Source organism: Aphidius gifuensis, linkage group LG5 (genome assembly GCF_014905175.1).
Source record: "Aphidius gifuensis isolate YNYX2018 linkage group LG5, ASM1490517v1, whole genome shotgun sequence".
NCBI classification, from domain to species: domain Eukaryota; kingdom Metazoa; phylum Arthropoda; class Insecta; order Hymenoptera; family Braconidae; genus Aphidius; species Aphidius gifuensis.
In genome coordinates, this window is record NC_057792.1 from 20711040 (window position 1) to 20728615 (window position 17576).

At 24.5% G+C, this 17576-nt stretch overlaps 1 protein-coding gene across 1 annotated transcript in view; it reads left to right on the top strand.

Moving 5' to 3' along the window:
• The window catches only part of LOC122856564 (protein PFC0760c-like), a 42879-nt gene extending 26559 nt beyond the window's left edge, over positions 1–16320 (top strand). Inside the window, exons 3-11 of the mRNA XM_044158245.1 lie at positions 10596–10931; positions 11231–11407; positions 11503–11724; positions 11818–12039; positions 12130–12354; positions 13587–13796; positions 13887–15655; positions 15965–16208; positions 16269–16320. Of these exons, the coding sequence (XP_044014180.1) occupies positions 10596–10931; positions 11231–11407; positions 11503–11724; positions 11818–12039; positions 12130–12354; positions 13587–13796; positions 13887–15655; positions 15965–16208; positions 16269–16320 (3457 nt within the window). The remainder of the gene's footprint in view (positions 1–10595; positions 10932–11230; positions 11408–11502; positions 11725–11817; positions 12040–12129; positions 12355–13586; positions 13797–13886; positions 15656–15964; positions 16209–16268) is intronic.
• Positions 16321–17576: the final 1256 nt, after the last annotated feature.

The window sequence follows — 17576 nt, forward strand, 5'->3', positions numbered from 1 at the left end:
GAAATTAGTCTTTATATTAATTTATATATTTTTTAACGAGAATATAAATTATTATTATTACAAGTTGAGAATTTCAAGTATTTTATAATAATAAAAGTTTATTAGTTTTAACTGTCTTATACAGTTTGTTTAATAAATTTATTTTAAATCAAAATTTAAACAAAATTTTCCAAGTTTTCAGAAAATTAAATTTCGTTAATTTAAAACTCCATGAAATTATGACGTAGGTCAAATTTAACTACAATTAAAATTCATTATACAATGTTGGTTTATTATTAATATTCAAATTTCAATATTAGGATAATTAAGCTTTTGTGTTGAGCAATATGAATGCACATGTAAAGCAAATTAAAATTCAAAATTTAACATAAAAAAATAGCTGAAAAAAAGCTGAAAAAACCTTACCAAGTTTATAAATAATAATAAATGATAAATAAAATTATATTCAAGTTTAATTTGAACGTAATATAACGCACTTTATATTGCCATGAATTTTAAGTAAAAGTTTTTTTTGTAGATTAGTTTCTTAAGAATATAAGAAAGACTCATTTGGATGGTATTATAATTTTTTTTAAGAGACATGAGAATGAGACATAACGAGTCTCATTTTATTTTCATTTCTTAATGGCGTGAAATTATCCCCTTGGGGTTGTATCTAGAATATAACCCTTAAACCCCTCAAGGCACTAAAAGACGCTCCTAGACTTACGAGAATAGATTTCTTCTTTTCCTTCTTTTTTTGTATTTTTTAAAAACAAACCCGGTCTTTATTTTATTTTTTAAATCTCCATTAATTAGGTGGTTATATAAAAATTTTTTTTCTCTCCTTTAATTGGATGGAATGGAATAAAATAACAAAAAAAAATAAAATAAATTCATGTGCAATTGGAACAAGAATTTCTGTGGAAAAAAGCCAGTGATTTTTTTATTTTTCTGGCAAATAGATATAATACATACACAAGCTAGCTGACTCAAAAGATTTATCAGAAAGTGTATATAGAATGGTTCAAGTGCGCTTTGGTAATTGCACCATTTATGTGGGAAAACCCACACATATACTTTCACATACATTATGGGTTTTTTATTTTTTTATATTGCTTTACTTTTTTGCCCACTTGTGTGATGGTTGGGCATTTTTAAAAAGAAGATATCTAAAAACTTGCTTCTGGATAGTGCAACTCGTCTAATAGCACTTACACACGATTGGACTTTTCAACGAAACTTTTTATCAAAACTCGGTCAAGATATAACTTTTCATAAAATGTATTGCATTCTCTTTTTTATTTAAAGCTTTATGTCGTTACTAATAACAGCAATAATTCATGGAAAAAAAATTAAATACTATCAGTAAATTAAATTTTTATTTACTTTTTTTTTAACTTTCAGTTTAAAAGTATTATCAAAATTTTTTTTTCAGTTCAATTTCACTGATTACTGTATGAAAAATATTAAATAATCTTTTTATAAATATTAAAATTTCTAAAAAAAAAAAATAATTTTTCAGATTTATCAAAATTAAAATATAAATAATATTCTTGAAAATTTTTTCATAAAATGATTAACTTTACACTGTTTTTTCGCACCCCTCTGTTATTATTATTACCATTTTTTTATTTTTCAAAATTTCATCATAACATTTTACAACAAAAAAAAAAATACATGAATAAAAAAAAAAAGCTCGAAAACAATTTATCATATGTAAAAAAAAAAAAAAAAAAGATAAATACAGTTGAAAATTCAGAAAAGCTCCATCTACGCATACAAAAATTCTGTAGGTTTTATTAAAAAAAAAAAAATAATAATAATAACAACAAAACTAAAAAATTCGCATAAATATACAAAAATATGAAATGTCATTGTTATGTATATTTTTACCTTCTCCATACTTGAAAGAAAAAAAAACCCATACATTTGAAAATATGTAAAAAGAAAAAAAAGAGACAGGTCATATCACAAGTTAAGGGGTGGTATAAATAAATAAATTTCCAAACGGATGAAAAATGATAGTTATGTTGACGGACAACTGATGCCCTCCGGCAAATTAATTCTGAATATATATCTAATCTTCGAGACAGCCAGCAGCCCCAAAAGCTCTGACAATTTAGATGAAATTTATAAAAAATATATTTATTCATTTGCACACAGTAGAATGAATAGAAACAAATTGTCGATAGGCTGAATGTTATATATATTGACAAAATTTAATACTAGTTTATAATAATAATGTGTGTGTGTGTGCTGGTATTACTGGACAAAATCGACGAGCTTTATATTCAGTACGAACAAAAGGGCGATACGACCCCTATGACCAGTGTCGATTATGTGCAAATTCGACGACTACTGTTGTATGCTCGCTCACCAGAGTTGTGCTGCTTTTACTCGTCGACTATTTTCATCTTTTTTTTTTTTGTATTTTATTTGTCTATATATTCATTTTTTTATTTATTTCTTTTGTATGAATTTTTTCCTTTTTTTGAGACCATTATTGTGTACTCAACGTGCGGCTCAATTTGCCTAACGAGCCTCGAGTTGCATATATCCATGACTTCAAGTTGGCTTGCTTGGATACATCCACAATCCAATTTAACAGTGCAGTAAATGTATATTCTACATGTCAACGTATATAGAGCTTTTTTTTTTTTTTTTAAATCTTATATTTTGCCAAGGTTTTTTTTTGTTTTTATGCGTTTTGTTAGATCCTGCCAAAAAATATTATTTCTTGTATTTCATATGTATTTTATTTGATGGAAAAATTGATATACAATTGTTTGATGTCTATTTTTATTTTTCAAAAGATCTTTTTATTTATTTATTTATGTTTTTTAATTTATTTCTTTTCTTATTTATTGATGGGAAATTTTTTGATATATGTACTTTTATAGCGATTGTAATTTTTGAAAACAAGATATTGAAAAAAATAGATAAAACAAAAGAAAACTATAAAACAATGCAATTCGATTTTTCAAGTAGTGGATTCTTTGTTTTGCAATTTTTTTTTCTATTCATTTTACAACTGACTGAATTTATTTTATATATTTTTTTAACCTTTTTTTTTTTGTTTATTTTAATTTGTTATTTAAGCCAAGTGATAATAGATTGTATTGAATGGTTTTTTAATTTTATTTTTGCACAATTTTCTTGAGATATTTGTGAATTTTATTTACCCTTTTTTTCTTAAATGTTGAATAATTATTATTATTATTTTATTTGCGAGTTTTGTATTAAAGCCCCTTTCGAAATATATATACATGTATACAAAGAAAAGTTATTTTGAAAAAGCGAGAAATAAACGTCTCACAATCCACAGGACTTTTGAATGTTTCTATCCACATCGTTGAATCCCTTGTCCTTTCTGTTTCTTTGTTTAATCGCATTCTGCCGCTCGAGTAATTAAAATACTCAGAGTTTTCCTCTTTTTTTTTTTTACTTTTTTCGGTGTGTTTCTTCATCTCACGTCTACTATTCGAGGGTTAGCCAATCTTTTTACTCTTCTTTCTGGTGTTTTCTCTCGACCAACCCCCCAATTTTTTTTTTTCCTCATTTTTTTCCACTCGGAATTCAAGAAAGCCTAGCCCAAGGCTTGTAACTTTTATTTTCACGTTTTTATGTACGTTTCATTTTTCTGTAGAGCTTTTAAAATGACCGTGAAGAAAAAAAAAATACAAAAAAATGTCACTATGTTTTTCCATCTCAACAAATCTTCCATTCTCCATATTTAAATGTTTTTTTTTTATTTTTAAATTTATTCTCTTTAGCGTGAAAAAGTTAACAATTAGCATATTTCAAACAAACAAAAACTTATTTTCTTTTAAATTACAAAATATCATTCAAATAAGAAAATAATAACAAAAAAAAAGAATATTTATATTAATGTTTTGTTAATTTTCAATTCATGCGAAAAAACAAAATATGATTTATCATGAAACTTTTATATTCATTACTTTTACTTTGGAGTATGAAAAAAAAATTAAAAAATTAAAAAAAAAATAATTTTTTTATACACAACCCTCGAGTCTCCAAAGTAATTAATAACTTTTATTTATTTTTTTTTCTCTGATGGGATACCACAAACTCTGTCTACTTCATGGCTTTGTCAGGCGTGAAAAAAAAAAATGGAAAATAAAATTTTTCATGTATAAAAAAAAAACGTGTAAATAAATGAATATATTTTATAGGAAATTAAAAATAATATAATAATGTGAGGTATGTGAAATGTGATTTTGAAAAAAATTAAATTTATGAATGGGCAATAACTTGATTACGTAACGCTTTCACGTGATTACACTATTCAGTGAAAAAGCTTTGATAAATATACAATGTATGCTTTTCATAAAAATACCAAACTGTATATATTGGAAATAAAAAAAAAAAAGGTAAAAGAATAAAAGAAAAAAGGCTTTTGCCATGGGGATTGAAGCTCACGTGAGGATCATATGCGATGTGTACTTTTGAGCTCTTTTTAAAATTCGATAACATTCTCATCCTGGCCATCTGAAATAGGATCTATCTCACCATTTTCAACATGGAAAAAAAACAACAAAACTCCCCAAAGTATATAATAATTTTTTTTTTTTTCTCTATTCAATATCATCAAACTCAATATTTCAATTTAAAAAAAAAACAAAGCTGATAATACAACTAATAATTTTATTTTCATTTTTTTTTTCTTAAAATAAAAAATATATAATAGAAAAAAAAAAAAAAAAATTCTATTCTCTCTCTAAGTATCATCCCCTAAATTCTGATTTTCATTTTTTCACATTACAAAGTATTATACTTTGGGATTTGTTTTTAAAATTGGATGTCAACTTTTTCAAATCATTTTCTTCTATAATATATTTTTGATGCAAGAAAAATAAAAATAAAAAAATAAAAAAAAATCAACCAAATGTAAGATCATAACAAAAGAATTGAAAAACTAAAAAAAAAATAAATAAAAATAAAATAAACATGAAGAAGGTAAAGAGTCCACATTTCCCATCATGACAGCAACGAATAAGAAAATAAAAAAAAAAAAAAAAAAGGACATGAACGTGAAAAGGCCAGGATGAATGAAGCGAGGACAGTGGCTTGACTTGTACAGTCAAGGGGGTCAAAAAAAAAAAAAAAAATTCTAAAGAAGGATAGATGAAGGGTGGATGAGGGCACACAGAAAAAGTAAAAAAATAAAACATAAAAATAAGGGATAAAAAGAAAATGAAGTAAAATATATGCGTTGGGTTTTCCGGTATCGACCTGTAGGGCGTGTCTCAGCAGGGAATCGCGCATACCGTCAACCCCATACTTCCAACTACCCTCTACCCTTCCAGACACACCACGTTCATGTACAAGGAACCCCTCTGTATGAATCCAATGGATATAGCACGTGGTAGTAGTCTAACTCAGTCACCCTGATATCACATTTGCATGTGTGTCTACTGACGTATACATATTCACATTTCACTGCTATTGTATTTTTTTTATTTTATCATTCTTTTTGCTTATCAACCCCTATTCCATCACTTACTCCCATTATAACACACTCTCTGATATATTCCTTAACACAGTCTAATCCTCAATTTTTTACCTTTTTTTTTTTTTCTAAATGTTTTTTTCTTTTTCAATTTGTTTTTAATTTTTTTTTGCTTTTATTTTTACTCTCTTTTTTGTCTCTCATTCACAGTTTTGGAGAAAAAGTCCACGCGAAATATCTCGTGGGACTGAATTTATATATATATATGTATTTTGTGTTCCCAAAGTGGCAATAATGGAATGGGCGTGCGAGAGTTTTTGCCGAGAGGGTGAGGCACAAGTGGGGTATGCGTATATTCATAAATTATTTTGATTTTTGTTCACAAGGGAATTGCAAATAGAGTATATATTTTTTTTTTTTTTGAATGGGTGTATGTATATAGTTAGTGGGTATGAAATAAGTATGTACATGAGTTTTGATCATTCTGACAGCTTTGTGTCTTTATTTTATTATAAAATGTATATATTTTATTTTTATTACTTTTTTTCTTCTGGCAATTTTGGCCTTTTATATTCGGAAGAAATTATTATATTATACCCATTGGTGGCAGATGGCCATTTGCTTCTGGCTTGGATCACACACAATTTTTCATTTTCATTTAGTTTTTAAACTTTTTTTATTTTGGTAGATAATGGTTTCATGGTTTTTAGTCATTATTAATTTATTTAGTTGGTTTTTTTTTTTTATTTTCTTCAATATTACTTGAAAATTCTAATTGACAAATATTGCATTTATTTTTTCGTTAAATTTTTACTTAAATCTATATGTTTGCGAAAAATACCAAAAAGAAAATAATTATAAAAATGAAAAAAAAATAAATATAATTAAAGGTAACTTCTAAAAATTTCAGGATAATAATATTTAAATATTTTTTAAATAATAGAAAATTATTTTCATGAAAATTTTACGTAGAAATATTTTTTCGATAAACTGCAAGTCATGAAAAATTATAAAATTTAAAAATAAAAATAAGTGAAATTAATTTCTAAAAATTTTAAGACACTTGTATTTTGGTGTTGTTTAAATACTAGAGAAATAATTTCGTGAAATTTATATTTGAAAATATTTTTTTAACGATGAATTTCGGTAAAAAGTGGTGAATTTTAAAAAAATAAATAAATATAATTGAAACTTTATGAAACTTTATAAATAAAAAAATAGAAAAATTTCATTATGATTTTTAGTATTTCTTTATTCATTTAGTTGTATTGTATTTGTTTTTTTATTTTTCATTTTTTCTTCAGGACTACTTGAGACTTTATTGCTAGCAATATCGACCGTGACTTTTGTTTCTCATGATTATTAGAGTTACATAACTCGCAAAACACTCGGCTGTATACTGGTGTTTCGTAAACGTGAACCTATTCTGCCACTTTCACTTCTTTCAAAAATTCTTGTTAAAAAATAATAATAAAAAAATTAATAAAAAAAATAAAGCTCTTTACGTGAAACTTTTTGAAAAGCAAATGATGATGGTGAAAATGTTTAGATTTGTTTTAAAATTTCAGTAATAAATAAAACTTTTATTTTTTTTCTTTTAAATTTTAAAAAACTTTAAACTCAATAAACTCATAAAATAATTTTCATTTAATATTATTATAAATACCCAAATACAAAATAAAACAAACAAATTATTTTTCATAATTTCATCATATAAATTTTTATTTTTCATATATCAATCTATTTTATTAAAAAAAGAAAAAAAAATAATCTGTTATTTCTATAAATAAAATTGAAATATATTCATGCAGTCCATCGATATGAAAAAAAAAACAAAAAACTAAAGAGAAATGTTTGAGTTTGATTTGTTGGTGACACTCACAAATCAATCAACATTTATATTCCTAAAATTGAACTCTAGACCGATTTTTTTGTTTTTTGTCTCTCTAAATGTTTTATTTTTTATTTATTTTCGATTTATTTTCACTGTATACCAATTCTAACATTTTTCAAATGTGAAAAAATACAAAAAAAGCATTGAACAAACGAAAAACGAATAAATAAAAATAATATTATCAGAGAAAAATCCTTTTAGTCTAGATTGCATGACATGAAACAAACTAGTCTCGATCGAAAATGCAATGTCGCATAATTTCTATGTAAATTTACAAACAACAAAATATGTGTAGTTATATATATGAAGGTACATATAAATTTATAAACATGCACAATTAAATTTTCATATATACAAGATGTTAAAATTATACGAGCGATGAAGGCGCGGTTTATCAATGGCTCGAGTCATTATATCAATGTCTGTTGACTGTCCTCCTTTATCCCTTCTTTATACAACTTACGGATAAGATATTTTCAAATGTACTTTAATCGATGTCATATGCTCTATACCACTATACCTTCCAACAAGTATACATATTTATGACTATTTCCTTTTTTTCATATTTATTGGCGGAGGAAAACTATACATCACATCGTCTCAAAACATTTCCGCAATCATTTTAAATTTTTTATTTTTTTTTCTTATTTTTAATTATTCATGCAAGTTGAAGAGCTTAAAAAATTATTTAGATTAAAATTTTTTAAATATGATAATTAAAAGTTAAAAAATTATTTAAATTTATTTTTATAAATATCATTATTGTTATTTAAATATATTAAATAAAAATTTAAAAATTAATTAAATTTAAAATTTATATTTTTATTCATTGTTGCCAAAAAAAATTAATGAAAATTATTTTTAATTATATTTTTAATTCTTAAATTCTCAATAATAAATTTTATTGTTATTTTTAATAATTTATTAAAATTAAATTCATTAATACAAACCTTAAAAAAATTAGCAAATTAAAAAATTTTCAATCTTAATTTTCTAATTAAATAAATTTTTTTTTTTTTCTCTATATTTATATTTTATTTTAAATCCATTTTTCTTAATATATTTTTTTATTATATTTTTCTTTATTTTTATTTCGAATTTTATTTCTTTTTATATACACCAGTCTACTTACCATTAAAGAATATATTTTACAATTTTCTCAACTAATGGTTCTCTGGGGTAAATTTAAAAAACGTAAAAAAAATGAAAAAAAAAATAAGGGAAGAATAAAAAGCGATAAAGAGATGAAAATTTTCAATGTGAAATATCATATTTATATATAAAATGGATTATATATACATGTATAGGGAGGAAGTGAGGGGAAGGAGGTTTATATATTTATATACATGTATATACAAAAGTAAGTATCACAGTTTACCCTCGACTGAATGTGCAAAGGTATATCATCAGCGACACTATATATATATATTTCAAGTTTTGTTGTTGTGAAAAAAAAAAAAAAAAACTAAATCTTATTTTTTTTTTTTCTCAGAATTCCTTGGTCAAGCATTTACCCCACACATTACAGATACTTCAGTATTTTGTAATGGAGCTCCTGTATGGTTGGCACCAGTTGACATAATATTTATTAGCCAATTGCAAATTACAAGAGTTAACCCGTAGGCTCGTGCCTCTCTCCCCCCACTCGAGTCCATCAAGACAATATTTTTTTTTTTTTTTTACCACTCATCGCCCCCATAAATATCACATCAAATCTTAAATGGTGATTTTTGGCCAAGTAGTGAAGTGTCGTTATCAAGAGCTTTTTAATTATCCTCTGTAATCGTGCTGGAATATTTGAGCTGATAAGACTAAAATTATTTTGTAATAATAAAAGTGAATCCTGTTTATAATAAAGGTGAAAAATTTATCAATATTTACTTTTTTTTTAATACGAAAATTGATAGTGAAAAAAAAAAAGAAGCAAAACGGACGCCAGCGTCTTTTCGCATATAATTTTTTTTTTTTTTTTTTCTATTTCATTCGATAATCGGAGTGTTTATTTATTAATTGGAGTAACTAAATTGTATTAAAAAAATATTTTAAAATTATTTGTTAATTTATTATTATTATTATTTTTTAATTAAATTATATAAATAAATATGGGTGAAGGGGGAACAGATCGGGACTCATAAATCTTGAAGTGGACGCTATTTTTTTTCTCTCTTACACACTGATTGTCTCGCCCGCGTCTTTTTGCATATAATTTTTTTTTTTTATTCTCCTTGATAATCGGAGTGCTTATTTAATAGTAGAAATAATTAAATAATGTTAAAAAAATATTTTAAAATTATTTGTTGATTTATAATTATTTATTTATTATTATTTTTTTTTTTTTATATAAATTATATAAATAATTATGATCTGAGGGGGGCTGGAACGGGAGACGTGACACCAACATAAGATTCAGATTGAAAACAAAAAAAAAAATCAAAACGGACGCCAGTGGGACGCCAGCGTCTTTTCGCATATAATTTTTTTTTTTTTTTTTTATTTCATTCGATAATCAAGTGTGTTTATTTATTAATTGGAGTAACTAAATTGTATCAAAAAAATATTTTAAAATTATTTGTTGATTTATAATTATTTATTTATTATTATTTTTTTTTTTTATATAAATTATATAAATAATTATGAGCTGAGGGGGGCTGGAACGGGAGACGTGACACCAACATAAGATTCAGATTGAAAACAAAAAAAAAATCAAAACGGACGCCAGTGGGACGCCAGCGTCTTTTCGCATATAATTTTTTTTTTTTTTTTTTATTTCATTCGATAATCAAGTGTGTTTATTTATTAATTGGAGTAACTAAATTGTATCAAAAAAATATTTTAAAATTATTTGTTAATTTATTATTATTTATTTATTATTATTATTTTTTTTAAATTAAATTATATAAATAAATATGGGTGGAGGGGAAACAGAACGGGACTCATAAATCTTAAAGTGGAGTGTGGACGCTATTTTTTATCTCTCTCCCACACTGATTGTCTCGTCGGTATAGAAGGGGTAAAATATTTAGTTGGTAATGTGCTCACTAGAGGAACTTTAAAAAGAGCAGATTTTTTGAATTTTCATTTAACAAAATTTAAAAAAAACCTTGAAAAATAAATTTAAATTTGATAAAAAATAAAGCAGGAAATTGATAAACAAATTTACTTAAGTAATAATTTTATTTTTTTTTTTTAATGAATAAAATTAATAATTTATTTTTATTTTTATTTATAGTGAAAAAAAATGTCGGATAGTGATGATGATGAAGATAGTGGCGAGGACTTTATGCCTGAAAAAATTATAAAAATTCCATATTCAAAAATAAAAAGTAAACACAGTATGACTGATGTTGATAATAATTTTTTGACCGATGATGATAATGGTAATGATGATGATGACAATTGTTTGTCAGATGATAGCAATATACGTGTTCCTCAGGGTAGATGTATACCCAGACCATTGAGTTCAGATTCATCACAGTCATCATCAAGTATGATTTTACCAATATCACAAGATGAAAATGAACAAGTTAATGAACTGGTTGATCTTACAGATAATTGTCAATCACCACCGAGATCACCAGTAGAAAGGTAAAATTAAATAATTAAATATATAAATATATAAAATAATGATAATAATAAAAACTGAAAAAATAATAAACTCAAAGACATTTTTTTTTATTTATATTTTTAAAAAATATAATGTAATTTTTGTTGTAAATAATATTTTTTAGTATCAACCAAATTAATTAACAAACTTATTATTTTTTTTTTCTATATAAAAATAGTTTAATTGACCTAAAATTTAAATAATTCAATAAGATTATCAGTGTCAAATCATAAATTAGTTTTTATATCAATATTTATATTATTTTTTATATTTTTGATAGATCTGCACTACCACTAATACAAGCTGGAAATTTAACGCCACAATCAACAACTGATTCATGGAAAAAGGACATGTTCAGTGATGACGATCATGAAGATTTGGTGGCCACAATTAATTTGCCATCAACATCATCATCATCAAATACGAATACACCAGCTGTTAATTCTCCAAGTAAAAGGTAATATTATTATTATTATAATTATTATTACTGATATTATTGTGAAATTTTTTATCGTCAATGCTAATTTTTTTTTTTTTTTTTTGTATTAACAGTGTGACTGATGTTGATGATACTGTGTTGACTGATGATGATGATGATGACGAGTATAGTTGTGTATCGGATCATTCAAGTATACCACCTCTTCATCGAAGAAAAATATTGAGACCAATCAGTCCTTCTGATAGTGAAATTAGTTGTTTGACTGATATGTTGGCTAAATGTACATCACCATCATCTTCAAATACAAATACACCTGTTAATTCTCCATGTGAAAGGTGGTATTCTTATTGTTATTAATATTATTAGTGTTTATTTTCAAATTTTTATCGTCAATGTTAATTTTTTTTTTTTTTTTTTTGAATTAACAGTGTGACTGATGTTGATGATACTGTATTGACTGATGATGATGATGATGACGAGGATAATTGTGAATCGGATCATTCAAGTATACCACCTCTTCAACGAAGAGCAATATTGAAACCAATCAGTCCATCAGAAAGTGAAATTAGTAGTTTGACTGATATGTTGGCTAAATGTACATCACCATCATCTTCAAATACAAATACACCTGTTAATTCTCCATGTAAAAGGTAGTATTATTATTGTTATTATTATTTATGGTATGATTTTGAAATTTTTAACGTCAATGTTAATTTTTTTTTTTTTTTATTCAATGACAGTGTGACTGGTGTTGATGATACTGTATTAACTGATGATGATGATGATGACGAGGATAGTAGTGGCTCAAATGATACAGCTATACCTCTTCATCGAAGAACAATATCGAGACCAATTAGACCTTCTAAAAGTGAAATATGTAATTTAACTGACTCGATGGCTAAATGTACATCACCATCACCATCAACATCAAATACAAATACACCTGTCAATTCATCAAATAACAGGTATTATTAATATTATTATTATTTTTAACTTTTTGTTTTTATTTGCTGCTTATTTTTACTTTTATTAATCTTAAAAATTATTTCTTAAATTTGTATAAAATTAAAATAATTGGTTAAATAACATTAAAATATGGTAATTAAATAACAATGATTTCCATTTACTTTGACTGTTAAAATATTTATATAAATAAAAATATATATTTTATTCGAAATATTATTATACAAATGTCTTGAAAAAAATATTTCTTAATTTTATTTATTGTTATAATCATCAAAGATTGATTATTCAATTGTTAGCTTAATTAATCAAGACAAATTTTTTTTCTCTTAGTAAAATTAAATAACCGAAAAAAAATCATCAAATAAAAATAATAGTAGGAACGTTGAGTCAAAAATAAAAAAAAATATAAAAGTCGTCCCACCAAAAGAGATCTCTCAAGAATACTTGGAGTGTGTAATAATTATTTTAAATTAATCGTATATTTTTTTTCATAAAAAAAAATATTTAATTTTTCTGGGATTTGGAAAAAGTTGTATCAGGTCATTCGACGATTAATTATCATTTGCCAATTTCTTGATTAAAAAAAAAAAATCTTAGGAATATTCCAATAATTATATTTGAGTGTATTTAGTTGAAAATTTTTATAAATTCAGTGACTCAGCTATCATCAGCATCGTCAATGATTTTTATTGACAATTTTTTTTAAATTATATACAGACTAAAAAAAAATATAAATTTGATATTTAAATAATACAAGTTATTTTACCTTTGTTAAATTTTATTATATTTAATTATCACTTTTAACGAAAAAAAAAAATGTATTTCCAAATTTGTATTGAATTAAGTATCTAAATTGATTCACTCAGTCATTGACATAAATTATTTCAATTTGTGAGTGCTTATTAAATTATTATAAAGCAATTGATAGACATTAGAAAGAATTAATTGAAAAATAGCTTTTACATTTATAAATAAAAAAAGACAAGTTAATCATTTGAATATTATTTCAATCTTACAAAAAATTAGTATTCAAGTAATTTTTTTTTTTTTTGCTTGATTTTAAGCAAGCAACGTTTAACCAAGTCAATATTATAAATAAAAATATAAAAAATTATTATTTAAAAAATTTTTTCAATTCAAACACAAATATTTCTCTACAACAGTTATTATTTTTTATTTTTTAATTTAATATTATTAAGATTATTATTATTATTTTTTTTTTTTGACTTAGTTATTCAAATTCAACTACGACAAATGTGAGTTCTCAAACTACTCATGAGAATGATCATGATGATGGAAAAGACAAATTTATTCCATACAAAATAAAACCAACACCATGGAGTCCTAGTAACATAAATTTTATTGGATATAATGAGTTGACAGCTACACGTTCATCTAGTTTTATTGAATCAAAACCATTTAATAATTCACAATCACAAAGGTATAATATCATAATAATAATAATAAAAAGAATGTTTATTATTTTATTCTATTGTTTTTATAATGACTTTGTTTTTTTTTGTGTATTTAGTTCAGATCAACAATCATCAATTGATATACAAAAGAAAAATATAAACACATGTTCTAATCAAAAACGACTATGCAAAGCTTGCGGACGAAAAGGTCATGGAACAAAATTTAGCCAAAGGTGTATCAAAAATGTTGATAATATACCTTTGGCTAAAAGACTTGAAAAAACAAAATTAACACAAGCAAATAAAATTGATAAAATTAAAAATTCAAAATCAAAAGAGGCCAAAGCACTTCGACAATTTAATTATCAAAAAAAAAAACGTGTTGGAAAATTAAAATCTGGACAACAAAAATTTTCAACAATCAAATCAATTAAAATGAGTTTAAATAGAATTATAAAAAACCAAGAGGTTAAAAAAATAATAATTGATGATATCAAAGTGTTATCCAAATTGTTTAAAGAATTTTCTTATTTTGTTAGTTTTTGTTTTAATCATGAACAAAATGAGGCGATTAATGATATTGAAAAATTGACAAATAAAAAAGAATTTCATTTAAATAAATATTTAAACAAATTGACTTACTTCAGAACGAAAAAACGAAAAAAAGAAGAAGATTTTATTGACAAATTATTTAAAGAATATCAAATTATTAGAAATGAAGTTGGTATGCCAATAGAAGGATATTGTGGAGATTTAAGAACCAATTTAATATCAATGAATTTAATTAATTTTGAAACAAATTTCATGAACAATATCATAGTAAATTGTCGAGTTAGAATTGGTAAATATTTAAAGATAGTTGGTAAAATATATAACAGAAGAAAAAGAAAAAAAATGTTGGACAACTTATTGTTTAAAAATATCAAACCAAAAGATAAAGATAATAAAATAATGGACATATTTAATGATTTCAATTTAAACTTCACTGAAATAAAATACAAATGGTGGAAGTTTATGGGATTTTTCAAGAAGTTATCCAACATTGACCTCATGAACTTTCCATTAACACCAATTTACAAACCAGGCTTGAAACATTTCATGTATAGTACCAGTTCTGTGTGGCAGTTAGCAAATAGAGTTTTTGGAAATAAAAATAAAAAATTGGTCAGAGATTGGAATCAACAAAAAAAGATGTTCAACAATAATTATTATCATATGCAAAAATTCATTTGGAAGCAATGTTTTAAGATAAAAAAAAAATTAATTAAAAAAAAATTTAATTTTACAATCAGTACGAATGGTGTAACTGTTACAATTCATCTGATGAAAGAAATAATTAATAATAATTGTAATGATAATAATTTATCAAAAAAAAAATTGAAAACAACTGTTGGTGCTGCTGCTGTTACTTCTTCGACTACTACTACTACTACTGCCACTACTACTGCTACCACTACTTGTTCTACTGATGACAATATCTCAAGTGATGAAGAAGATTATGATGATATTAATGTTTTATATAATTACACAGATATTGATGAGAATGATGATGATAATAATAATATTAATAATAACAATAATATTATTGATGATAATGATGATAATTCTAATCGAATATCTGATGAAGAATATGATAGAGGTATTGGACTAGACCCAGGGAATAAAAATATAATAGGTGGTGTAATTGTCCAATCACTAAATGATATAGGTAACAAAGATAAAGAAGAACGTTATTTGTTAACAAGTAAGGCTTTGCTTCATAAATCAGGTCATTATACACGTCAATTTGTTATTAAAAAATTAATTAAAAATGTTGAAAAAGAAAAAAAGCAAGTTTATGATCAGTTTGTAGAAATTAAAAAACAAGAATTTGAAAATATTGTTGGTGAAATTGAAGCTGAATATATTAAAAAAAGAAAAACAAAAAAAGAACGAAAACAGCTTAAACAACAAAAAATTGAAAATAATACAAAACATGATGATGATGGTAAAACAAGAAATTGGAAAAAATGCAAGCAGTTGTTAAAAAACAAAAAAAATAATAATGTTGTACCAAGTGAATCAGCTGAACCAGCTCCATCAATTGAACCACTTGAACCAAGTAAACTAAAAAAAAATTCAAGACAAATGATAAGAAAAAAAACATTACTGGAAAATTTTGTTATAAATAAACCAGACAATTATGTCTTATCAGCAAAATATAATCTGACATGTATGAAGCTAGAAGAGCCTGTATACAGTTCACGACGATATGTAAGACTTCAATTTGATAAATTTATAAGAACAAATGAAGCAGTATCAAAAGAAGTGAATTACTTGGAACATGGTACATATGATGGAAAAAAAACAAGTCAATTAGAAAAAAAAACATTGATTTGTGGTGGTCAATTTCAAATATCAAAATATATGCGAGGCTATCCATCAGCACCATCATCATTGTTGAAAAAAAAATTACAAGAAAATAAAAAAATTAAATTGATAATTGTTGATGAATTTAGAACAACAATTTTATGTAATAAATGCAACAATCCATGTATAACAAGTCAATAAGTTCAAGTTGCTTTTATTTGCTGCAGTTGTTTAAAATTTAAATTTAAAAAAAAAAAAAATAAATATTATAATTTGGTGAGTAACATTCAATTGTTTATTTTTTATTTTAAATAATATAATTTATTAATTAATTAATTTGTTTATTTATTAATATGTTTCAGTTATTTTACAAATTGGATAATAAAAATTATCAGGGTAATCCATTGTTAATCTCTGATAAGACGATCATCCCGTGATCGTTCTGCACGCTTTCATCCTTCACTCACGTGATAGGGGCTTGATAGTAGCCTGGCGAAAAAAGTGGCGAAAAACCAATTGAAGAAGTTGATGTTTTTTTATTTAATTTTATCAATACAGAATAAAATGGTATAGGGTATTTTAAAATAAAAAAAATATAAAATCAATTTAGTATTTTATTTCTTTTGTCTGGCATGGAAGTGGCAAGTCCCTGTGCTTCACTTTGATTTCATTTTCTATTTGACAGTTGGAATACTGAATCACTTTGTACCCATGAGTATAGAAATGCAATGTATATAATGTATACATTTCGATTGAAACATACATGTTCTTATACTCACAAGATAACGTGTTACTTGATATTTGAATTTTATCTGGTAAATGATTTAGTATCAAAACATTTCAAACACACACACGCTTTCTACATCTAGCATCGAAATAGCTATCAATAATCCCTCCGATTGATCATCCAGATACACCAAGTATATTTTTTAAAATAACATTTATTTTTTTTTATATATTCAATTTCGTTAAATTATATCAACATTGTGCAATATTTATTTATCTGTATGGCTGTATTATTATCATCATCATCGATATTGTTTTACTTTTTTTTATTTTTTTTTAATTTTATTTTTTCAATAAAAGCACTTTGGAAAACACAACTCACTGAACTATTCGTGTTTTCTCAATGCTGATCCTGTACTCTAACTCAGGACAGACGTAACAAAGAAAATAGCAGATAAAAAAAAATTAAAAAAATATAAAAATTGAAATAACGGTTCAGATGTTTGGTGTCTGGGGTTTCGAGTCGATGGGAAAAGTGTCTTTCATATGCACGAGATCTCTTGAATTCACTGTTTATCGATATATAGATATAATTTTTTAGCAACGATATTTTTTCCTTCACGATTGGCAGTTTGCTTCGTTGAGTGCAATGATAAAAAAAAATTTTTTAAATATAAAAGACGAATTTTTCAATTTTTCATTATTATTATTGTTATTATTTTTTAAATATT